Raw genomic sequence first — 25,401 nt, forward strand, 5'->3', positions numbered from 1 at the left:
GGAGCACAGGCTCCGGACGCACAGGCTCAGCGGCCATGGCTCACAGGCCCAGCCGCTCCGCGGCATGTGGGATCCTCCCGGATGGGGGCACGAACCCGTGTCCCCCACATCGGCAGGCGGACTCTCAACCACTGCGCCACCAGGGAAGCCCGGTCCATCCATCTTAAATGGTAGATAGAAAACTCTGACTCGGCACGAGCACAAAGCTACCTCAAGCCCCCTACACCCAGTCCCCAATATTTCCACCCAGAACCACTTCATCTCTTAATCTCCTGCAGCAGAGATAACATAATTGCACTCTGGATTACAGAAAGCAGATGAATTTTCTGTACATTAAAAATGTTCAGACCCTCGCCTCAGTAAATTCCTTCCTTTGAAATTTCATGTATTATGACAATACAAAGCCCATTTTGTCTTACTTCAGCATCGAAAGCATGTAGGTAATTACATGAAGGTGTACACTCTCGTGAAGGTTCTGGGAAGGGCAGTCGGCCTGCGTGTGCGTCTCATGGTCCAGCACCTGTGGCTCCCCGAAGTCTGTGTGTGTCCAGGCTCAGGAATTGTTAAAGTCTGATCCGTTTAAAAGACGTTTGTTGCTCCTGTCTGTAATCTGTAACTAATATTTTTATTTGTAAACTTTGTACAGTGCCCAAAAGCTTTCTGGGCACGTTGAGCACTTTTCCACCCACCTGTCTCTTGAGGCTGATTGAGTTTTACTCTGTGGCCTTTTTCCCTGGTGTTTCAGGACAGGAGAGGGGCTCCCTGGGACGCCAGGCTCGCCTGCCTTCCCTAGCCACCCCCTCCCCCCACCCCGGGAGTAGGCCGCCTGTTGGGTTTCCCCAGGAAACCTCAATCCTGAAGTGCGCCCAGCAGCAAGCAGCCATTGTTGGCTCAGAGTAGCATTCCCCGAGCAGACCCCCACTCTGCAAAATGCAGGCACCCTCGGAAGTAGCTGAAACGTTGGGTATTGGTCATAGGTCATTCCAAGTAGCGTGAAAAGTGAGCCCAGCATATACCTCTGATTCCAGAAATAATACCTTTTCCAGAGACATTGAACAGCTAAATCGTGTCCTATAGTTCACAGCTTAATGTATTTGTCCTAATAAAATTCCATTTGCCAAATGACAAGGAATGGTGGGTTTGTGAGGTGATTTGCATCTGCTGTGTTCTTAAAAGTGATGCCAATACACAGAGTATAGTAGGTACCCAAACATCTGTTAAATGGTTTTGAGCAAAAAGTAGGAAAATCATTAAATGATGCATTTTAAAAAATAATCTCTCTTTTTTTTAATTAATTAATTTATTTTTTGGCTGCGTTGGGTCTTTGTTGCTGCTCGTGGGCTTTCTCTAGTCACGCCGAGTAGGGGCTACTCTTCGTTGCAGTGCGCAGGCTTCTCATGGTGGCGGCTTCTCTTGTTGCAGAGCATAGGCTTTAGGCGCGCGGACTTCAGTAGTTGCAGCACGCGGGCTCAGTAGTTGTGGCTCACGGGCTCTAGAGCACAGGCTCAGTAGCTGTGGCGCACAGGCTCAGTAGCTGTGGCACACAGGCTTAGTTGCTCCGCGGCATGATCTTCCCGGACTAGGGCTCGAATCTGTGTCCCCTGCATTGGCAGGCGGATTCTTTTCTTTGGGGGGGGGGGGTTTGGTTGGGTTTTTTTTTGTGTGGTACGCGGGCCTCTCACTGTTGTGGCCTCTCCCGTTGCGGAGCACAGGCTCCGGACGCGCAGGTTCAGCGGCCATGGCTCACAGGCCCAGCTGCTCCGCGGCATGTGGGATCTTCCCGGACCGGGGCACGAACCCGTGTCCCCTGCATCGGCAGGCAGACTCTCAACCACTGCGCCACCAGGGAAGTCCAATAATCTCTCTTTAAAGACAGTTGTGTCATAAATTTTTGCGTCAGACTCCAAAACTAGGAGCACTTTTAAAGTAAATTTTGGAATTTTATAAAGAGTAAAAATATAAAAGATTGTCCAGGAGCCTGAAGGTCAAAAGCATCAAAACAGAACTGTCCTAAATGAATGTTGTTGAAAAGCCCCTTGATTCTAACTGCGCTGAGGACTCACAGGCTGGCCTGTGAGCACAATTGGCATGATCTGCGGAGCCAGAAATGACTGGTGAATGGAAACCACCAGCCAGTCTGAAAGCATGAGCATTTGCAGTGATTTTCACAGCAGTCCTGAGGCTGGGGGCCGGGATGATGGGTCCAGAAATCTCTGTGTTAAGGCTAAACAGCTGCTTTAAGTAACAAGTTGCAGTTGTACAGTTAGGTGTGCAAGTATGTATATGTGCTTTACATATACGTACATAAATGTTTGGGATCTCTGTACTGTTTGAGGTAGCTAAACTCTTAGGGGTGTTGTTGATCTGCATGCCAAATCTGATAGTTTTGGGTGAAGAACCTTTACTGGTAGGAAATTTGGGAACTGCAGGAACACGATAGCAGAAAGGTTGCCCAGCAGAAACTGCCTGTCTGATGGGCAGGGAACACAATGCCCAACACTCACCAACCGCCCGACTGGACATGCCCTGCAGGGAACGGCTTCACAGGCTGCTCTGGGCGGGGCCCCGGCCAAGGCCAGGCTGCCACCCCCTTGCTGCGGCCAGCAACTCCTCAGGCACTTGCGTGGGTCTAGTAATAAAGTCTTCTCAGCAGCCCCAGGGCGAGGGTCTTCGTGCCCCCAGTCTTTGATGAGGGCTCTGGGGCACCGAGTGGTGGGCACCAGCCCGTGGCCACACACGGAGGGCTTGCTAACATCAGTGCTTGACATCTCTCTTTCCAATGTGTTTTAGCACGACTGAAAACACTGTGTACACACACTGTGTATGTATATTTGTGTACAAATATATATGAAGAGTCAGTTAATTTGAGAGAGAAACCGATTGTGCCCCTGTGTATATGTCTCCACACTAAGATACATATACGAATTCACACGCTCTGTGTTTCTCCACTGGTCTTGTTCTCTCTGAATTCTCCTACCTGCCTCTTTTTTTTTTTTTTTTTTTTAAGGATCTGACTCTTACTGAGATGGTAGTTAATCAGAGTGGGTCACATAAATTAAAACTGTGATTCTAAACCATATAAAATTAGACCTACCTCTCTAATTATAAAAAACCCACATTCTGATTTACTGAATCACTGTTCCTTCTACAAGTAAAACAGCACCACCTCATCTTGTGGCTTTGCAGAGGGGACACCTTACTGAAGAAACAGAGGGCGTCACCCTGTGTGTTGTCTCTTCTGTAGGTGGTGATGGCACTTCTCAAGTACTGGCCAAAGACTCACAGCCCAAAAGAAGTCATGTTCCTAAATGAACTGGAAGAGATTCTAGATGTCATTGAACCGTCAGAGTTTGTGAAGATCATGGAGCCTCTCTTCCGGCAGCTAGCCAAGTGTGTCTCCAGTCCCCACTTTCAGGTATGCGGCCCGGAGACGCTGGGCTCGTGTCACTTCCCGTTGGAGCTGGTAGGTCGCAGTGTGGAGCTGGTCATGTTTTGCTTCTCGGGTAATTTGAAGGTAATATTCAAGCTTTTGCTTCAGTGTATTTCAGAGTAAGATCCTGAGACTTCAGCTCTACGAAATACACTCTAGCACCTCGTCCCCCCTTGTCACTGAAGACGTGTTTCTCAATAAGAGTAATTAAAGACAGCTTCTCTGTAAACGACCTCTGGCTCTATGTTCACTGGGTTCCCAAACGCACACAACCTTCTTCTCCACAACTTGAGTGATCAATGCTTACGGAGAATATAAAACTGTTTAGCTTTGCGTTCCCTCCTTCCATAAGCTCTTCATTTCTGACATATGTGAGTTTGTGTCCCTTTACCCTTTAAAAAACAGTAATGGTTCTGATTTTTGGACCTTCCACATTCCTGTGTGAGAGGTGCCTCGGTCGTGCCACTTCCCACTTCTCCTGATGTCCTCCTCACACCTTCTGAGCCCCTTTCAAAGGTCATCATCCCCAGTGGCTTTTCCAGCCTGTCTGCCTCCTTTTAACATATCGGGGACCCCATCTTTTTGTATCGTTGAGACGGTATTTGTTGTGAACTCATCGTGAACAAGGTAGAAATCTAGGCACAAAAGGAGCAAGCAAAACCTCCCAGTCACCAGGGAGTCGGCAGCCCAGCGGGAGAGGGGAGATGTGTCAGCACAGCCCCAGGTGACATCCATGTCTGCGTTGCCGGCGGTTTCGGAACTGACCGCCTCGGTGGCCTCCGCCCCTCACGTGTTACCTTGCTGCCCTCCCTGCTGTCATCTCACATCCCCTCCCTCCAGTGCCTCTGCGGGGACAGGCCCCGCCGCCACCCATTTTAAGCGGAAGCCACGTTTCCGCACACACGCCAGCACTCCCTCCCCTCCCCTGCTGCTGTTGGCCCCACGACTTAACACTTCGAATAAGTCAGACAATCCGCCCACCGTTTGTTTACCCCCACGGAACGTAAGCTCCACGAAAGCAAGGATTTCTGCCTCACCTGGTTCATTGCAGAATCCTCAGTGCCAGACGGCACTGCCCGTGGTGTAGACGCATAATAGATGGGTGGTGGATGGCTGACGGACAGGTAAAACGAACTCGTTTGACTTGTCTCCTCGGCATCTAGACCGTGTCTAGCAGAAATGTTCATTGAATCATGAAAAAATGAGTGACAGTGATCTTGACAGACAGGAAGTCATCTGCCTCTCTGTTGAAGGCCCTTCAGGGTTACAGTCTAGAGTATTTTAATCTGTAGAAATAATCTTCCAATCCAGTATAATTCGTTTTCCTATTTACATGTGTAATGGAACGCTTTAATCATCACACACAGCAGTCGTGCCCTCCGTCTTTCAGGTGGCAGAGCGAGCGCTGTATTACTGGAATAACGAGTACATCATGAGTCTCATCAGTGACAACGCAGCAAAGATTCTGCCCATCATGTTTCCATCCTTGTACCGCAACTCAAAGACCCACTGGAACAAGTAAGAGAGAGCTGGCTGCCGTCAGATCTGGCCATCTTTAAATTTTGCATATTTTGCTGATACTTCAATTACGATTGAATCCAAGTCTGACTATCAGTTAAAAAACAAGATGCTGACTTCTTTGTGGGCTGTAATCAAGCAGAAGTGTGGGCTGTATCTTGGCCTTCCGTTCACGTCCTTATCCCCGTGCCGAGCCCACGTAGGGCCTATTGCCTCACTCCCCACCCCACCCCCATCTCATCCCCGGCGGAGTCGGGAGCAGCATCTTCCGGGCCGCCTCTTAAGTTCCCTCCGGAACAGTTAAAGATTGTCACAACCTCAGGGCTCAGTCCCTGCAGGGGCACAGTGGCCACCCCACATGCGGGGGCCCCAGAGCCCTGCTGACACTCACCCTGGGGAGCCAGAGAGAAGAGCAGGTGACCTGAACACCACTGGGAACCGTGACATCTGCCCCTGCTTCTCTCCTTTGTTGTATCACTTGCTGAGGATGAACAGACTGATTGACTCAGTGGTCATCTCCCGAGACCTTAGTAGTCAGTATGGATGCCATGTCACCCATGTCATCGTCTCTGCTGAACTGGTACTTGTGAAATGTGGGCCATTGAAATGGGCTGATAAGTTGGGAGAGGAAGTAGTCTGTGGTGGAGGAGGGGAGGGAGACAGATCAAAAAAGATGAAGCGTTCTGAGTTTCAACACGAAGCTTTCGTTACAGGACGATACATGGCTTGATATACAACGCGCTGAAACTCTTCATGGAGATGAACCAAAAACTATTCGATGACTGCACCCAGCAGTTTAAAGCAGAGAAACTGAAGTAAGTTGCTCCTTTCAAGAGTTATTCTTTCAAGGATTTTTTTTTCCTTAATCCTGAAAAAACCTCGCCCATTAGTTTGTCCTAAAAAGTTATTCTTCACTTTAAAGCAAAATCAGCCCTTTTGTACTTGAAAAGCAAATTAAAACTTTGTTATGATAACTTATTTTCAAAGAAAACATGTTTAAAGTTAGCTATTCTCTGGGAATTCCGTGGCGGTCCAGTGGTTAGGACTCAGCGCTTTGACTGTGGTGGCCCCAGGTTCAATCCCTGGTCGGGAAACTAAGACCCTGCAAGCCGCACGGCGCAGCCAGAAAAAAAAAAAAAAAGTTAGCTGTTCTCTCCGTTACGCTACTTGTTTAATCATTGCAAAAAGTGCATGTATAGTCACGAATTTAACTTTCAGGGTCTTTGCTTTTCTCAGGGGACACTTAAAGGCAATAATGTGTAGTAATTTTTCATGTTTATCAGGCAGGAATTTGAACTGTATCCTGTAAGGTTTATATGAAAGAGCAGGAATCTTCATCCAGCATAGCTTTATTGTTCTAATTTGTTGATCTCCATAAATTCGGGCATTCTCTGGAATCTAGTGCCAGAGTCCCTCACAAAATCAGGGCCCTGCTCTCATGCTGTGAGGACTTCAGAACCCACATCTTTCCGGGGACAGGCTAGATTAGGGGTCCCCAACCCCGGTTAGGAACCAGGCCACACAGCAGGAGGTGAGCGGCGGCAAGAGGAGCTTCCTCTGCCGCTCCCCACCGCTCCCCACCGCTCGCATTCCCAGCTGAACCATCCCCTCCCCCACCCCCGAGTCCGTGGAAAAGTTGTCTTCCTCGAATCAGGTCCCTGGTGCCAAAAAGGTTGGGGACTGCTGGGCTAGACAACTCTGTCCCTAGGCTGTGCTAGTAACAGTATGATTCATTAAGTATCAAAATCACATCTTCAGAGTCAGGTGTGGACTGCGAGCAGATTTGATTCTTTGTCGCTTGAAACCGAGGTAGATAAACTCTGAATGACTGTAATTCAAACTGCAGTGCATATGTAACCAAGTGCCATGTTCATTCCTTAGACAGTATGTGTTTACCTATGTGCAAGGCCCTGTTACGGGTTCTGGCAACACAGCAGTGAATAAGACAAACAAAAACCCCTGCCCTTATGGAGTTTACATTCTGGGTGGTGTGGAAAGAGAAAGACAGCAAAATACAAATGAGTAAGACATAGTGTGTGAGGGACAATGACAAATGAAGCAGGAAGGGGCACAGGGAGCCAGCTGTGGGCTCCTTAAACCTTCAGGCTGCCCGGCCCATTCCTGCCTCAGCTGAACGCAGTGTTCGGGTGTGAAATATGTGAACATCGGGGCTTTTCTAACGGCACATCCTCTTTCATGGAACATCACATTTCTGAAAGGGACCTTACACATCATGTAGCACATTTACTGGATTAAAAAAAAAGAGTTGGTCCCATGATAAGTAATGTACTGAAGGTCGTGCGCCTTGTTGGTGTGGATCTACAGGCTGTGCCTCTGTAAGGACCTGGTTCCTTCACACTGAGGTGTGGTCTCACTTTTCATGAGTATGTAAACTTCTCACCAAAATCATGTAGGTCCTGTGACGAAGCAACAAAACAAGGGGAAGGAAGGAGACATAGATGTGCTTGTGCAAATGTTTCTAAGAGCTTAAATTCTTAGAGATGTTAAATTTTTGGTGTATTTATATTTTTAACTCTTTTCCACTAAGCCCAGTTTCTTTTTTTTTCCCATTATGTACCTTGTGGTCACCACTGTGACGTACGTGGAATGAGACCAGACAGTGACAAAGGGGAAATAGGTGTTGTGTTGCTGGCCATGTTCCCCCTTAACATTTTCTCTCTTGAATTTGATTCATTCTCTAACACCAATGACATTTTACTATTTTTCAGAGAGAAGCTAAAAATGAAAGAACGAGAAGAAGCGTGGGTTAAAATAGAAAACCTAGCCAAAGCAAACCCCCAGGTACTAAAAAAGAGAGTAACATGAAAATGTCTAGGGTGTAACTTGAATGTTTTTATGAGATAGGAGTGTGGATTCATCGTGAGAGGGGAGGGAAAGTAATTTCACTAACACTGTATATGAAAATATCTGCAATAAAAATACTTTTCAACTTTTGTACAAGTACTTATTTTGCCCCACAAAGGTTTTTACCACAGAATTGACGTTTTTTTTATTATTATGCTTTTTAAATAAGATATGAACCTTATGAATATACTGTGGTAAAAAGAAAGTCAGGATACAAGCTCTGTTTTGGGCCAAGATTGTAATTTGCTTTCTCAAATGTCATAGATGCTGTAGTTCAAACAATATTTTCCTTTCTTTTTAATATCAAATTAATTCTAAAGGAAAAGAAATTAGATTTGAAACAGATTAAGTATGAAGTCAATGTCCTCTTTCCTAAAATGAGGTTTCTGCAGGCTGAGCCTTTCTGGTTAAAAGTTGACCGACTTATGTCATCTTAGCCGCTAATCCTTTCTCCCGTCCCAGCACGCCCTGGCAGGTGGGCGCCAATGACGTGTCTTCTGAACTGCCAGCACTGAAGCAGTGTCCCCCGAGGCATTACCTCGGCCTGACCCCCGAGGGCTGGGGGTTGGAGCCGTGTCCCGGCAGACGTTCTTTCTGATGCTATGTGCCTGTCCGATTATCACTGAAAATCATTTGCCCCACTAAGAATTCTCAGGCTGTCCTCAACTCCCCAGAAAAGATTTTAGTTTCTGAGGAAGACTGCTCAGCTACCCCTAAAATCCTGAAAGGTTCAATACGGTGAACCAGATTACAAGCTATGTATTTATTTTCTCTGGTGAGAGGTACGCATAAATCATTATCTCAGTTGCTGTGTGGGTTTTCAATCTCTCTGATGTTTAATAAAAACTGATACATGAATACAGAGTAAAGTATGTACTTTACCTATATAACAGCATACTGACTTGTATTCCCTCTGATAAAACTATAATCAAGACACAAACCACAGGAAAATTGAATGACATCCTTAAGTGTGTGTCCTTGATGCCACCTGAAACAAGTACCTGGCGTTTTTCTAACCATTTTTATTCCATGCTCTCACACAGAAATGCTATTATAGCATGTGAAACTGTGTAGTAGCTAATTTAGGTAGATAGCTATGGGTATGTACCTTTAAGAATAGAATTTATGTTGAACGTGAGGTTAAAATACTGACTGACGTTTGTTGTAAGACACAGTAAAAGCATACGTCTGGGGCAGTGTGGGTGGATGGACCCTGCCCGACGGGGCCCAGGCCGTCTTGCTGTGTCCAGACGGCCCCGTGCCGAAGGCAGACGGGTCCCAATCAGGGTCATCAAGGACCCCGTCACACACACCCTTGAGATCAGCACTCTTGAAAAACATGTAAACTATATACAGATCAGAGGGTCTGATTTTATTTATTTTCCCTGGAAAATAAGAATGATCTCATAGAAAATTGCATAAAGCCTAACATTACAAACGAAGAGCTGGCTGTGATTGTATTAGCAAAGGTGGCCTGGTTTCACTGCTGTGCTATAACAGATGTTCCTTCTAAAATATATATTGTCCTCCTTTCTCTTTTTCTGAACTTTTCCTAAATGTTCTTACATCACATTTTTATTCCTTTGGCTGCTCTGTTTTAAAATGTCTCGGGCAACAGCCTGAGCGCGGTGGGCTTTGCCTGCGCTCACCCCTGCGTTGTGCTGTGGCGCTCTGACCTGAGCGCCATCCTGCTCGCGTCTGCGTGTGAGAACCGTCTGTGACCACACCCCAGCAGGTCCTGTCCGTCCGCATGCTCCAGTCCACCGAGCAGTGTCTGAAACGGAAAGTACTTCGTGGGCTAATATCTCAAAGCTGGAAATGAGGGCCTTGGTACCTGCTGTTCACTCTCTCTCGAGTCCTTTCTAAATTCTAGTCATTGCTTGCCATTTACAACAGCAGCAAAAAGTAAATAGTGCTGTGGGTAATACAGCTTGCGTGCCACTTCCGTAACGAAACATGTGGGTGGGTTTTTGAAGCCCAATTCCCCATCTCAAATCTGCCGTTTTGAGAAATGATTTAATAGCTTCCTTATTTTAGGTGGGTTCCCAATCCCTCACTCTGTTCACTGGCGTGTACCTAGAAGTCTTCCTGATGCTGACCCTTGTGTTTTCACAGGCTAAGTCTTTCATCTGCTTGGAGATGTGAAAGCAGGTCCCCATCTAGGCCGGTTGGGATTTGGAAAGCTGTGGTCCTTCAGGATTTGGGTTGTGTTTGTTTTAGCAGTTGTGGCGGTTTCAGCTGGGGTTTTTTAATGTCAGATGCGATTTAATTTTTTTTAAGTCATGAAATAGTGACGATTTCTAACATAAATGTGCTCTTCCTAGTCCACCAAAAGAGGCCATATAACAGTTTTACTCCTGTCTCCCTTTTGTGGGGGTCATGTGAAATGAAGACAAGGCACTTCTGTGAACTTTAAGTGTGGCTCTGGCTCAGTGTTTCTGCCCCTTTGCAATGACAAGACGATGCCACAGGAGGCCCAGGGCACAGAGTCTGGTTGCCTGCCTTTCCTTTGGGAGATGAGCCTCTCTGGGGAAATGTGCCTTCCTTATTTCACCTGTCGAGAACTTCAGCCTCGGGAAGGTTTTTATTCCTAGTGAGACTCCTCTGCCCCCGGGCCTGCTAGTGACATCGATTTCCCATAGGCATCGTGTAGCATCCTTGTGCATACTTCCCTTGCCCTGAGCCCCAGCAGGGCCTCGGAGCCCGCACTGCTCTAGGCACGGCCGCTGGCAGGGTCCGTGTAGAGCGCTGGTGTCCTCTTGGCGTGGCCGGAGCTGAAGTGTTGGTTAAGAACCATCCCCGCACCACCCTCTAGCACTGCAGTGTCTCTGCTCCGTCTGCCCCGCCCAGCTGAGCCCCGGGGGGCAAGGCGCCATGCAGACCCCAGCTCCCTGCGCCCAGCAGGTCACCACCTTTCTGGGCAGATGGGTGCCAGCTGCGTGTCCCAAATGGTAGCGCTTTCCCAGGATACAAAAATGAGAATGAGACACGGCCCCAGGTGTCAAGGAGGGGAGCCAGATGGAAGCATAGAGAACCCAATCGCGACGGTCGATGACAGCACGCGCTGGGGATTGTGCTGGCGATGCTGGCGAGAAGCCTGGCCACGCCTTTAGAGAGACACGTAAAGGAAGGCTGCAGGGTAGGGTGGCCACGGCGAGGTGTCCCCATGGCACCGGGACCTTAGCCCCCAAGAGTGCTGGGCCCCCTGGAGGTGGAGCCAGCCTCTTAGAGGCTCACCTAAGAGGCTTAACCAGCCGGGGGCTCAAGGCAGGGGAAGGGACGACCGGGAAACCGAGCTGCTCGTAGACGGAGCGTCACTCATGGGGGAGGGTGGGTGTGGTCTGTGTCAGGGACAGAGCTGGAGAGGGGGCAGGACCCGTGAATTTTATGCACCAAACAGTGTGCAGGTGTCACAGTGTCATCCAGAGCCAGTGGCTTCGGCAGGCTTGTGCTCAGGAAGCTCTTCTGGACGCTCGGGGGCTCCTAGGGAAACGTGTGGAGATGCCGCTGCTGGACGGGGCTGACGGGGGTGGCAGGCACAGGGCGCCGCGGGGGCCTGGGTGCCCATCGGGTGGAGGAAACGGAGCCAAGGGTGTGGCTCCCGCGAGGGAGCGGCGCGTTTACCAGGGTGGTGGAGAGGCTGGGCCAGGCGGCCACGGGGGCCGGTGGGGGTGTGGGGGGTCGCGGGCGAGGGTCAGTGAGACCCTCGGGGCGTGAGGAGGGGCACAGGCTGTCTTCTCAGCAGTGACAGAGGAGCTGGGGGCAGCCAGCGCCACAGGCAGGGAGGGGCAGCTTCAGGGACGACTGTGGCCCCCGCGTGGCCACAGAGCGGTCACCCACGGCCTGGTGCCCGGCGTCCCGTCAGAGAGGCGAGGCCCAGAGCCGCGGGGGTGAGCCGAGGGGTCGGGGGGGAGGAGGGGCTGCTGAGAGCTGAGCGGCCCTCCTGGTCGCCTGCCTGGCGGGAGGGAGGTGGTGAGCCAGGCGGGGCGTAGGGGTGGGTGCTGGGTCCCCAGCCCAGGCAGAGGGGCTCGCTGTGGCCAGGAGGGCATGAGCTGGGCACAGGGCCTGGGGGAAGGGGTGCGAGGCTGCGGCTCGGAACCCCAGCTCCCCCTTCACTGGCCTGGGGCCCCGCGGTTAGCGTAGGTACCTCAGCGTTCCCGTCAGCCAAGTGGGATCATAGCAGACACTTTACAGGCTGTACTTGGAATAGCGCCCAGCTCGCGGCAGACGCACAGAGAGTGGCCGCCAAATGCTGAGGACAGTCAGGGCTTTCCATGTGCCTTAGCCCACCCATGCCGTCACAGCCACCTCCGAAGTGATCTCACCCCCACGTCCCACTCACGGAAACAAAGTCAGAAACCCGTCCTGCTCACAGCAGAGCCTGACTTGGCCCAGAACCCAAAGAGAGTGGAGTCCCGGGATGCCCCGTGGGGAACAGCAGCGGCAGCCAAGGGGACCCCACTGACACATGGGCGTACCAGGCCTCCCTCCCGCAGGACCGGCCCTGAGGTTGCAGAGTGAGGTGCCAGCTGTGGGACCCATTGGGGTTGTGTCGTCTGGGTGGAGAGCAGAGAGGCTGTGAGTAAAAGGGTGTGATCAGCGATGGGGTTCAGGCGAGTCTGGAAAATGCCGAGAAGATGAGGACCAGGAGCGAGGGGGCAGGTAGAGGAGGGCCAGGCTGTGTGCAGAGGTTGGGGGCTGGAGGCGGAGGTTTCCGTGGGAAGAGTTCCCGTGACCAGATCCAGGCTCACGGGGAGTCAGCGGGCCCGAGGCTCCAGGGCAGGATGTTGCCCAGCAAGGGGCTGGGACAGTCTGGAATGAGGCGACGCCCGGGCCTAGGCGCTGCAGGTGTAGGCCATGCAGGGAGCACTTCCCTGCACGCGGGCTCCCTTCAGGAGGGGCCGCGGTGGGTGGCTTGGGCCAGGAGCCCTGGAGCCGAGCCCTGAGCGCTGACCTGACCGAGAGTGACTCCGCGCTTTGCATTGCAGTACGCAGTGTGTAGTCAAGCGAGCACCATGAGCCTTCCGGTGGCAGTGGAGACAGATGGGCCTTTATTTGAAGATGTGCAGATGCTGAGAAAGACAGTGAACGAAGAGGCTCGCCAGGTAAAAGTGCACAGAGCTAAGCTGGGTGCGCTCCTTAGAGACCTGCTTAAGACGTGCCTGTGATTTTAGTGATGTGATAGACAGCAGTGCCTCCAGTGTAAGCTAAAGTGAAAAATTAGATGGTGGTAATCTTACAGGAAACATTTCATCCATATATCTTAGATCAAACTAGTAGAAACAGTTTTTTGTTTTTTTTTGTTTTTTGCGGTACGCGGGCCTCTCACTGTTGCGGCCTCTCCCGTTGCGGAGCACAGGCTCCGGACACGCAGCCTCAGCGGCCATGGCTCACGGGCCCAGCCGCTCTGCAGCATGTGGGATCTTCCCGGACCGGGGCACGAACCTGTGTCCCCTGCATCGGCAGGCGGACTCTCAACCACTGTGCCCCCAGGGAAGCCCTAGAAACAGTTTTTAAGGATTAAGTATGTGCCTGAAATGTGTTTCTTCATTTACCTTAACAGTATTAATCCCACTTCTTAACTGCAGTCAAATGTTAACGAGAGCAAAGACTCAGAGGTTTGCGGTGATGTCTTCCCTCTCTGCTCCCTCTGCCCCCCTTGCGACTTCTCCTGTGGCCCAGAGGCACCCCTCTTACTTCTCCACAGTTACTGCCGGGCCCCAGGACATCAGGCAGAGCCCTCATCCTGTCAACAGCAGGGTCACGCTGCCTCGCAGGCCTGTGCCAGGGTCAGGGCTCTGTCAGGACCCTCATGCAATACCCACACTCAAGTGGTTTTGTTTCCACTTTGTGGAGATGCATATTTAGATCACCACCGATCCAAAGAAAGGCCCCTGTCACTAAATGGGGAACCTTTACGATTTAGGCTTTAGAGAGGGTAGTGGGTGGAGTCGCCACGTATAAGGAGCCTTGCAGTTGCTGTAGGTCTTTGATTGTACCTCCTGTTCTCAATCCTTGCAGTTGATAAAGTGCTAACTGGATTTGGGGATGTGGCCCTTTCTGACTCTGAAACTTTAATCCCCTTTGAGCTAAGAATTCCTAAAGACATCCAGCACTACAATTCTGAAAAGTAACAAGTTAGGCTAAAATTATACTGCATACCGAATGCAGATGGTTTCTAGATCATGGTGTCATTCTGAGCTCAAACAGAGAGGGTTTTTTTTTAACCTACTTGTTTTTAACTCAAGTAAATTGTATTCCCCACCTGATCAGACAGGATCAGGCATTACCAAGAGCACAGGCTCTAGACCATGCAGACTGCACTGCCCAACACGGCAGCCCTGAGGCACACGTGACATGTGGCCGTCTGCACTGAGCTGTGCCGCAGCCCAAAACACACACGGGAACCCCCAGGCTTAGTGTGAGGAAAGGACCTAGAAACATCTCCTTCATAATTTTCTGTTACTGATAACATGTTGAAATGATAGTATTTTGGATATACTGGGCTAAATTTTAAAAATATTAGTAAAATAAATTTCATCAGTTGCTTTTCACTTTTTCAATGTGGCTACTAGAAAATCTGGAATTACGTATGTGGCTGGCATCGTTTTCTGACCAGGCAGTGCTGGGCCAGATGCCTTTTTCTTGGTGCTTCCAGAGTAAAGCACCTGCACTGGCCCATCCCTGCCTCTTCCTGCCCGGCTAGTTCTTGGCCTTCGGTTCAGATAAACGCAGGTGGACGCAGACATGAAACATACAGTGCAAAAACATCAGTAACTCGTTGCTTTACTTAATCCGGTTGGACTCCATAATTTCCTTGCAATATTCTTAGCAATGAACAGATTGAATAAAAAACATGAAAACCCTTATCTTTTTCTCTCGCTCTGGGGTGTTAATTTTCCTACTTCTTAATTTTTTTTTGAACTTGGAATTTGAGGCCACCTCTTTGATTACCATTTTGATTTTTCGGCTTCAGGTGGGCTAAAAGCCGTGAACACTGGCCTCGTTACTGCAGGCAGTCAGAGGAAATCAAAATCAGGGTCCCTCCTACCAGCAAGCCTGCCCGTGGGTTTGTGACCACATGTTAGTCTTTAGGTCACTCAGGCCATACAGCATAGAAAAGGAAACTGATGTCTTACAAGCCAGTCTTTACACGTTAAATATTTTTAGGGTTGGAGGATTTTTCTTTTTGGTAGGTACATCCTTTGACTTGATCATTAAAGCTAGGAAAAGAATAAACTATGCCCAAAATGTAATGAACGTATTACATAATTACATAATCTATGGACCTATGGTTTCTGATTTAGGGCCTGCTCTGTAGGAGATGAAGAACGCAAATTAAAATAGCATTCTCACCTTGAGTAAGACTGCCTTTGAAAGTCACCTCTAGTATCTCCGTGGTGGCCGATCTTCCAGTGGCCCTTGGAGGAGGGCGTGTCTCCTTCCCTGCAAGAGTTATGAAGGAAGCAGCCTCTGTAGTCATCTGCTCATTAGTTCTGAGACAGCATGTGTAGACAGGACATTGCTTGGAGAACTCTTTTAGTTTGCTGGTTTGTTTTCATGACTTTTGAAATTAGACTGTATGACTGAGTTTTCTGTGTAATTGACATTCTTACAAAAATTATCCCCCTACCCATAACCTTTAGATTTCTACAGATCACATTCCTGGGACTCCATGCTGTTAAGATGCCAGTTCTCCCCCAAAATTAACACAATCCAGTCAGAATCCCAACAGGCACTTTTCTTTTTTTAAAAGACATTGACCAGTTAATTCTGAAATTCATATGGAAATGCAAAGGACCTAGAATAGCCGAAATAACTCTGAAAAAAGAATAAAGTTGGAAGAGTAACATGACCCAATTTCAAGACTTGCTGTAGATTTCTATGGATCAATTGAATTTCCCCCAAATATCAAAATAATCCCGCATTTCTTTGAAATAATTCGAATGTGGGCTCAGGATGCATGTGAGGTAAATGACAGTGTTGCCGGTTCTCTGGGAGAGGAGACCCTAATGCTAATGGAATGTACTTGGTTGGAATTTTGTGGAGGAATTCAATTATATATTTACCTGTCGGAGCCATGATTTGGGTTTCTTTTGAGAAAATTGTGTAACCCTATGTAGAACCTCCAAAATAAACTAGTAAAGTTCATGTGAATGACATTTATATCAGAGACATTTAAAATGTTTTACAATTCTCATTTTTAACAGTCGGTCGGGAGGAAAGCAGTGTCAACCATGCAGTTAAGGAAGGTGTAGAAAGAAGGAAGGTGGGAAGTGAAGGTATTCCTTACTCAGTTCGTAGAAGTGTATTTAAGGCTTTTATATTTAGGAAAAGCACTGACAATGTTATGTATGTGAAGTATTTTCCCTGTCATTCCAGCTTATGATGGTGAAGACAAAGAAATCTGGTCCCTCAAGAGATTTTTGATGAGTTCTGTCCTAAATTCAGTAGTAAAATGTGCACTCTTCTGTATGACCCACCCGATGTTGTTTTCCCATTTACTGTATAGATTTAGCCTTTCAGCGCTGCCATTTTGCCGCAGACAGAGGCCGTTTCTTTCTGGTTTGCGCCTCCGTAGGGGCGTCTGGGGCAGCGTGTCCGTCTGTCTTGTCTGCCCACCGTCAACAGCATGCTCAGCCCACACATCCCTCCACCAGTGTCACTCGTCTAGGGGGACCGTCTGCATGATGTCCCACTCTCCTGCCTCCCCTTTTTCTGATTTTTTTCCCGCCTTGTCGCTTGTGAAATTGCTCTCTGCTTTACACACTGGTTTTAAATGGCTATGCAGAAAGGCTCAGATGGGTCCATCACACTCTCTGCCCTTCCAGAAGCTTCCGGGGTCATGTTTGCCTTCTCAATTTGCATTTATTGGTTCCAGGCATTTTCTGTCAAAATGTTTCTTCTCTTTGGAATGCCTGTTACGGCATTTATTAAATATTTCAAGTGTCTGAAAGGCTTGATTTTGTTTTGCTTCGCTTTGCTTTGTTTTACAGCTCCACCTGGAATGGACATAAAATTCAGGGTAGAATTTCCCTCTGAGTTTTGCATGGGTCAAAGGCAAACACGCTCCACAGATGAGACCACTCTTACAAGGACTGTGACCGTGACAGGCAGCCCCTCGGGGACAGAGGGGCCTCCACAGTCTCCTGACACGCGGGGTTGTCCTGAAGGCATCTTACACTCGTTCCCAGGAGAAAAAAATCAGAATTCCTGTCTTTGCCATAAATGAACATTAATATTCAAATAACAGTTCTAGAGATAATCCTAAAATGATTTCACGGAAAATTCCTTACACACCTTGATATTATTGAGGTTGTCAGAGATAAATTTGCAAAGAACCGTAAGAAATATTAGCTCTGCAAAAGCGTGCACTTTTCATATATGGCATCTGCAAGGCCTTGGCTATTTCATTAACGCAAAGCGAATTACACTTTGCATGTCGTACCACCGATGTTGGCAAGCTGGGTGCTGTGAGGAGTGATTAGGGATACGTTCTTTCTGTTGTCAAGTGACTGACTTAATACAGGTTTCTTCTGGTAGGTGTTTGACCACCACCACAAACGAAACTTCTTCTCTTTCAATATAATCTCCCCTTTGCTGGAGACACTGAACGAAAAGGAAGCCGTGGTTCTGGTTAACGTTCCTCATGCACTGGCGGCCTCCCGGTACCTGCGTTGCGTCTGGGCGATTTCGGTGGCTTGTCCTGTGTCAAAGACACTGCTATTGATGCAGTGGCCCTACTCCAAACCCAAGTAACCCGTTTAACTGTTATGCGTGGAAATGGACACTTTCGGTGTATAAACGCCCCATATCAGGCACCCCCCTTTCTTTGCAGACACAGATCTCTAAATCCCATGCAAAAAGGGATCCATGTAGGGTTTTTTTGTTTCGGGGTGTTTGTTTTCATTTTGTTTTGTTGAGTAAAACCAAAATGTCCTAACTTTAGGAAAAAAATGGAATGGAGATGGGAGTCTTATATCTTACCCTTATTAGGAAATTTTATACAAATAATTAAATACAGTTTTTCTGAATTCTAGAGGGTTTTTCCCCCTACATGACCCATTTAATACCTCTCATTTTAAGTATCTTTTTTCAAATCTGATAGAAATTTTAGACCTGTTATTTATTGGCTTCGAGCCCAGTTTAAATGTTATTCATTCTTTCTTTTTAGTTACCTCCAAGGGAAATTTCAACTTCCTGAAATGCTTCTGGAAGGGACATAGCCATAAAATGACTTCGGTAACATTTTGTGCAATAGGAAGACCTTACCAATTATGGGATTTACTAAAACTGGTGAATTTGCAAAATAGCGGTACTCGATGCTCCGTACAAAACTACGCCTTTTAGAAGACCACAATGCCAGTATTATGCACGCCATCCTTGGGTTACTTTTAATAAATGAGGCGTTCTTGGTTAATGAGGGAGATAAGAGACATCCTGCCCTTTGTGTGCTCCAAATCCCCAGGGAGGTGCTGAGTGTGGGCACCGCTGGCTCAGTGCAGAGTGAGCACACTTCCGGGTCGCTGGGTCTGTAGCCAACGCCGTGCGTTTTTATTCCAGGCACAGAAGGACCTGAAGAAGGACCGGCCCCTGGTGCGCCGCAAGTCCGAGCTGCCCCAGGACCTGCACACCAAGAGCGCCCTGGAGGCCCACGGCCGTGCTGAGGAGCTGGTCCCCCAGGACGGGCGCTAGCCCCGACGCTGTGTGGGCACCAGTCCTGCTCCGATCTGTAGAAAATACACGCTGTGTGCCATACAAATCAGTTACACTCAAGTCAAAGCTTTCTCCAACCCCGTTCTGTAGGCAATAACATCCTTCCGCCTCAGCTCGAGACTAGGAGTTCAAACAATGGTGACCACCCAGGGCCACATGCCACCCATGGTGTCCCCTGCACGGTCCCAAGTAAGCCGGTTTTCCAAAATCAGAGCTAAGGAAAGCACCCTAGTCATCATCTTCACGTTCTCCCCAAATGGAATTTGCGATCATTTAAGATAGGTGGTCCAATGATAATATCAATGTTTTTCAAATCAAAGGAGCACTTTAAAAAAGTATTACCTATTTTTTAAGACTTTACAACCCTTGAGATTGTTTCCACGTGATTGTTAATGCCAGCGGTTTCTTTCTGGGGTTTTTTGGTTTGTTTTTGTTTTTTAATCTCATTGAAGTGGTTCTTTTCTGTCATTGTTCCAACACAGCTCAACTGGGAAAGTGACACGACAGTCCCCGGCCGCTGTCTTTTCCTAAGGTACTGCTTTACTTTGACCAATACCGTGCGTACCACGTCCTGCTGCTTCTGTGTATCGCTAAAGCCATATTTCCAAGTCTGCGGTCCAGGACCAGGATCCGGGAGTGAGCTCGTAGGAGAAATTTGTTTTAAAAAGAGCTTTCTCTTGACTGGAATTGGAATTTTAAAGTGATGTGTTCGTGTTTTACTCTTTGCAGAATGATTTCTCTCTACTTACACGTTGTTGCCCTTGAACAAGGCTCTTCAATTAATAAAATTATATTCTCTGAGAATTCCACATTTTGTAGAAAATTAGGACGAGATCATTTTGAGTGAGGCCAGCTCTCGGCCTGATGCAGGCCACCGCTGCCTTTGGGCAAAAGTAGCAGAAACAGCACCGTGGGCAGGCACCCCCCTCCCCACAGTGTGGCCCTGAGGGCTTCGTGGAGGCGGCAGCAGCGATGGCTTCCAAGGAGTCTCTTTCTGTTGAAAAGAGCGCACGTAACAGATGCCTCATAAGGAAAATACAGCGTCTTGAGTTTTCATCGGTCTTCAATGCTGCTAAATATTTCAGACTTCCTTGCATGTATTAAGCTTTTTGTTTTTGATGGAACAGCACGAGGAGAAAAATCTTTAAACTTAATGCTTTGTTCTTTATTTCTCTCCGGGTGGCCAGTATTTTGACTTACTTATCCTGCTTGAAAGCTATTTGAGATGCGTACTGCTGCTCTAAACCAGTGATTCTAGTTTCTTCTGTCTCTGGCATAAGATTCTATAACTTGATGTTAAATGTCTTGATGCATCAAAGGTGAAACGTGGCTTCTTTCAGAATCTGTTTTTTAGTTGAGGTCTTGGGAATCCACTCAGACGTTGTGAGAAGCAGACGTGGTTCCCTGTGCAGCTGTGGTACCTGCTGCCCGTTGGTTTCACTTAAATCCTTTGATGATGTTTATTTCCTTGTTTCCTGTAGGAAAATCTTTTGGAGGGAGGGGATTTCTTGTGTTCAAAGCAAGTACTAAATTAGGAGGCTGCCCCAGCTGAAAGGGGAGAAGCCCGCTTTGTGAGGAGGAACATTTCCTGAGAAACTTGACAAGTATCCATCCACTTTACCATGATGAAATTTATCATTTAAAAAAAGTTTAGATGCCTTCTCCTTTTGAGGGAAAAAGGGTGCTTTTTATTGTATAAAGCAGTGTCTTATGTATTTTGATAAACCATTGTTTGAACTTCCGTCTTTAGCTGATAGATTCTCAGATATACTTGATTTGGATGTTCTCAGTTATGTTTGCGACAGAGGTTTCTGGGAAGCCTCTCCTCTTGCCCTAGGGAAAAAGCAAAATATCAGTGTTTGGGTGATGTGGAAAGCTCAACGTATAAGAACATCTTTTTGTCTAGGTTTTACTTCTGCTCTTTATTGAAGACAAACATTCACCAAAAAGGGAGGAAAAAAAAAGTTTTGAGAGAAACTAATTTTCTTTGACAAGAGTATTATTTAATATTTTGGCCTATGAAAGTTTTCCTAGTTAGTACTCAGATTCCCTGTGCTAATTGTTCAACTGACATATTATTACATAGATACACTGTTTATTCTGTACCAAATTGATTTCAGAAGTACTACATTGAAAATAAACTGGTGACTGTTTTTCTTCATAAAGTTCTGCGTTTGGCATCTTCACTCTTTCTGAAATGTATCTGTACATCAGAAATGTCACTATTCCGAGTGTCTTTTTAGTGCAGCTTTAGTATGGCTTCCTTTTAATATTGTACATACATTGTACCTTTGTTTTATGGTAATGAGTAATAAAAATGTAGACTTCATATTTTGTACAAAATGTCCTATGTACAGAATAAAAAAAGTTCATAGAAACAGCAAAAATAGGTAAGTGGCACAATTATTTTTCTTCAGAAAATATCTGTAACTTTATGCTTTAGTGAAATGTTAAGTACCTACATATTTTTTAACATTTTGTAATTCAAAACTTTTTGTTTTGACAAATTGTTTATGAAGAGAAACTTCATACACTTGCCATTTAATATGCTCTTTTATCTAATTTTAAAAAAAAACTCTAAAAATGGTGTATTATATGGACTAAATAAAGAACATGTGAATTTTACTGCTCATCATGACACTAAATTTAGCCATGGTGTTGGGCAAGCCGGTTCTGATCTCTGTCCGGCGACAGTTAGGGGCAGGGCAGCCCCACCAGGGATACCGGCTGGAGTCCCTCGCTCAACACTGGCTGGGCGCCCACGCTGCCGTCCATCACAGCCATGTCTTTGCTGAGCCTTCTGTAAGGTCATTTTTCTACTTTTCTAATGGGAAAAAGTAGAGATGACCTTTTAACGACCACCTCTTGTTTTGTGAGTAGGCAAATGTGAATCAGAACACAGTTTATAGAAATGGAATTATTTGAGCCCTAACCATGATGTTTAAAATTATTCTTGAAGACACACTGAAGTCTTGAGAACAGAGTCGTGTGGCTAAGAATATGAGTTTGGGATCCTAGCTGATCCACCCCCTTCTTACTGGGGGCCTCGCTGTCCTCACCGGTGCTGTTACCGAAAGGTCGCTGCAGGCAGGCCCAGGATCAAGTTGCTCTGTCCCGTCCCTGCAGTGACCTCGGCCTCCCAGCAGGTGGGCTGTGACCCAAGCCCCTCAGTTCCTTTATCTGCCAAACGGTCCCTGTGACTCCCCTCACCCCAGGACAGAAGTGCAGGAGTCGCCCTTGGAGCTGGGGTGTCTAGGAAGGGGAGGTGTCTAGGTAACCATTCGTCTCGGTTATCCATCTGGCAAGGTAAGGGCCCAGGCAAAGTCTCCAGGGTGGGAATCTCTGGCAAAAGAGACTTCCTGACTTCACTTACTATTCATAACACGATGAACAGGCCCACTGCCCAAACCAAGAAGCAGTCCAGTAACCGTAACTTACATCTACGTCCCTCACGAGCTTTCTTCTCCGGCCTAGAGACTGGCATGACTTCATCCCATAGCAAGTTGCTTCTTGGGTGAGGAGACCCAGGTCCCTGGAGGCTCAGTGAGCGTAAAAGCCACGTCTCCCAATTCCTGGCCCCTTGCTCGTGCCGACATGATTTGAGACCCCAGATCTTCTCCACCTAAGGTGATGCTGGGACCGTGTCGGATCTCTGAAGGCTGTGCACGGACTCCTGCCGCCAGTCTACACACACCAGTGCTGGGCATGATAAAGGGCTCCCCCGTACTCAAGACGAAAGGGCAACGAGCCGGTTCCCTTCCATTAAAGCACTATCTATCCTTTAACTGACATGCTTTTCCTCCACTCTTGGCATTAAACCTTCAGGAAACGGCAAACACAGGACTTCTCTGCTGGCGCAGTGGTAAAGAATCCGCCTGCCAACACGGGACACGGGTTCAATCCCTGGTCCGGGAAGATCCCACATGCCGGAGAGCAACTAAGCCCGTGTGCCACAACTACTGAAGCCCACGCGCCTAGAGCCCGTGCTCCGCAACAAGAGAAGCCACCGCAATGAGAAGCCCGCGCACTGCAACAAAGAGCAGCCCCCGCTCGCTGCAACTAGAGAAAGTGCATGCACAGTAACGAAGACCAACGCAGCCAAAAATAAGTAAAATTAATCTTAAAATTAAAAAAAATTTTTAAATGGCAAACATAAATAGCAGTTTCTTAGTAATTCCCTACTTGAAAACAGTTGGCAATACCGTGTGCCACCCTCCACCCGCCGGAAAATATAATATGGCAACAGTGCAGATCAGCCTCCTGACCTGTGGAATCTGGAATTCTGGGAACCCCTGGTCTAGTTCAAAACCCTTGTTTTACAGAAAATGAAATAGACCCAGAGACAGGAAAGCCCGGAACTAGTGGACGTTGGCCCCCGGCCCGTCGTACGTATTTAAGGGATCCCAGAGTTGTGTGCTTGTGGGCCATCCTTTATGTTGCCTGCCACTTGCATTCTTTCTAGGTTGTGAATTTTTAAAATATCTCTAGGAAAATGAAAGATTTACTTGAGATAGGCAACAAGCTTCATATGGAAGTGTTTTTATTTTAACAAGTAAAAATTGAGGTATTTCCTAAATAGAAAACAACGCCATATTAAAATCCAAGTTTCTCAGAACATTTGAGGAAAGCTTTTTGGAATCATCCGTGCATTGTACAGGATGTACCAGAAATGCTCAGTCATTTATAACCACACATTTTCTATTTTTAAAAAAAGGTACCCTTATTTTTCACCCGTTGCTCTTGCAAAATTTGAGTATAATAAATTAAAATCAAACACAGGCCCCCTAGAGTGAAGACTTGACCCAGGTGAAGATAGTGGAGAGAATTCCAATCAACAGATGCCTGTGCATGTGTGGGCGCTGGGCCCTCAGGGTGCCTGGGACGGTCTTGACACCCACACATAGAGGGGCCGGTGCTGGCAGGACGGGCCACACCTACCTGCCCCCTCCCAGCCACGACCCTGCACTCGTCTTCATCCCAGGAATGGGTGCTGTCACCACTGCTGGCCAAACCCGGAACACAGCCTGGTTTCTCCCTCCACTAGGGATTCTTAAATCCCAGAGACCGCGCCTCCCAGGCACACCTCTGTCCATCTGCCTTGCCCCAGCTTCCATCATCCCCTAGACAGTGTGACAGCTTTCTCTCCAGAGCATCTTAAACAGTGATCACGTCACCCTCTTGCTTAAAACACTTGAGTGCCTTCACATGGCACTTAAATAAAGCCTGAACTCCTCGCCATGGAGGTAAGAATCTCTGATCTGACTCCTGCTGACCTCTGCAACCCGTGTTCAATCTGTTCCATCAGTGGCCTCCATGTCTTACCCGATGACCTCTTTCCCACCGCAGGGCCTTTGCACGGGCTGTCATGCCCATCCCATCCCCCAAAGTGGCCTGGCTGACTTCTTTTTATCCCACCAGTCTAAACGGCAATGTTTTCTCTGAAAGAGTCCTTCTCTGACCACCCTATCGAGTTGGACACCCCCGTTACCCTCAGCCCACCCCCTTTCCTTCAGAGCCCTGATACAATTTGTAATTATATTTGTTTCTTAGTTAAGTGCCTCCACCATCAGACAGGGACCTCATCTGCTTTTTCATCGTGTGTCCGCAGTGCCCAGCTCTGCCCCGGGTGCAGACTTTGCCCACTTTGTCAGGCGAATGAAGGTGCAAAATGCTGGGATGCCCGCCGGGGAGGGGCTGGACCCCTGAAGGAGGCAGGCCGTGGGGAAGGGAGTCTCGCTCACTGCTGATCCCATGCCGGGGATGCAGACAGTAATGGTGGTGATGAGCTTCACAGACATCCTGCTTCTACGGAGAGATGCCCAACAAGTCAGGGTCACGACAGGCAGAGGGCAGGGCGCTGCAAAGTACATCTCATTGGGCTCCGCTCAGTGAGGGTGGAGAATGTTCCAAGCAAAGGGATGTGTACAAAGACCCAGCGATGGGGACTGCATGAAGTTTTGCTGGAGCTACACCGTCACCAGAGGGACCAGGGAAAGTGGCCGAGGAACGAGGCTGCAGACGTCAGTAAGGGCCAACTCGCTGCGGAATGTGGAGCCGGGGGTTGGGGGTTGGGGGTGGGGGGGGACGTACACCCCTCAAATTGAATGAGCTGGGGAGAGTGGAGGTCCCGTGCAGGAGAGCGAGGACCAGCCGGGAGGAGCCAGAGCCGCCTCAGGGTGCGAAGTCTCTGCTACCGCTGGGACTCGGGGCATCTGGCCGTGGGGACCAGGCGTGAAGCCTCTGCGTTCCCAACGCCCGCGTGTCAAGGAGTCGGGCCGCAACTCCTTGGCAAGGGAAGGAAGGCTGGTGGCCGGAGGAGGCTGTGCAGGGTCCCCTTGCACAGAGGGTGGACGGGGTGTCCACGCACTCTCCCACCAACCCAGCGCCAAGCTAGGGGGCAGCCCGGGGACGGAGACTCGGAGGGTGCGCGGCCTGCCCTGTTCTTAGCGGGAGCAAAGCTCATGCCTCACCCAGGTGGCGGGGATCCAAACACTGCTCTCGTCCTTCACCCACCCCTGCCCGCCCAGACCCTTGACCAGACGCAGGAGGCACACAGGAAAGAGAGGCAGCGAGGTGACCCCGAGCTCAGGTGGGTGGCGCTGAATGGTGATGCCATTCGACCTCACGCATTTGGTCCATCCCCCCCCACACACCCCTTTGTTTTATTCTGAGCAGGATGGCGCTATCCTCGAGCACCTCCCCGTGTGCAGAAGAGCATGAACTGAAGACGTAACTAACTAGCCCAGCTGCCTGGGGCACGGAGGCAGGTGGGGTCGGGAAGGGTCTCCGGAGGGCTTGGCCATCGGGGGAGGCTGCCGACCTCGGAGAGAGAACTGCCGGGCGTGGTGGGAAGCAGGACGGAAGGTGAGGAC

At 48.5% G+C, this 25,401-nt stretch overlaps 1 protein-coding gene across 9 annotated transcripts in view; it reads left to right on the top strand.

Annotated features, from left to right (window-relative positions):
* PPP2R5C (protein phosphatase 2 regulatory subunit B'gamma) overlaps positions 1–21,047 on the top strand; it is a 133,751-nt gene extending 112,704 nt beyond the window's left edge. Inside the window, exons 11-17 of one of the 9 annotated variants that reach the window (XM_082619738.1) lie at positions 3,245–3,415; positions 4,821–4,948; positions 5,662–5,763; positions 7,678–7,750; positions 12,802–12,943; positions 16,024–16,109; positions 18,377–21,041. In XM_082619738.1, coding sequence (XP_082475864.1) covers positions 3,245–3,415; positions 4,821–4,948; positions 5,662–5,763; positions 7,678–7,750; positions 12,802–12,943; positions 16,024–16,109; positions 18,377–18,508 — 834 coding nt within the window. In that variant the 3' untranslated portion in view covers positions 18,509–21,041. Of the gene's footprint in view, positions 1–3,244; positions 3,416–4,820; positions 4,949–5,661; positions 5,764–7,677; positions 7,903–12,801; positions 12,944–16,023; positions 16,110–18,375 lie in introns of those variants that run through there. The other 8 variants (XM_082619744.1, XM_082619739.1, XM_082619740.1 and 5 more) reach the window with 8 other exon arrangements.
* The last annotated feature ends 4,354 nt before the right edge of the window (positions 21,048–25,401 follow it).

The sequence above is a fragment of the Mesoplodon mirus genome (assembly GCF_964341445.2).
Source record: "Mesoplodon mirus genome assembly, chromosome: 4".
In the NCBI taxonomy this organism is placed as follows: Eukaryota; Metazoa; Chordata; class Mammalia; order Artiodactyla; family Ziphiidae; genus Mesoplodon; species Mesoplodon mirus.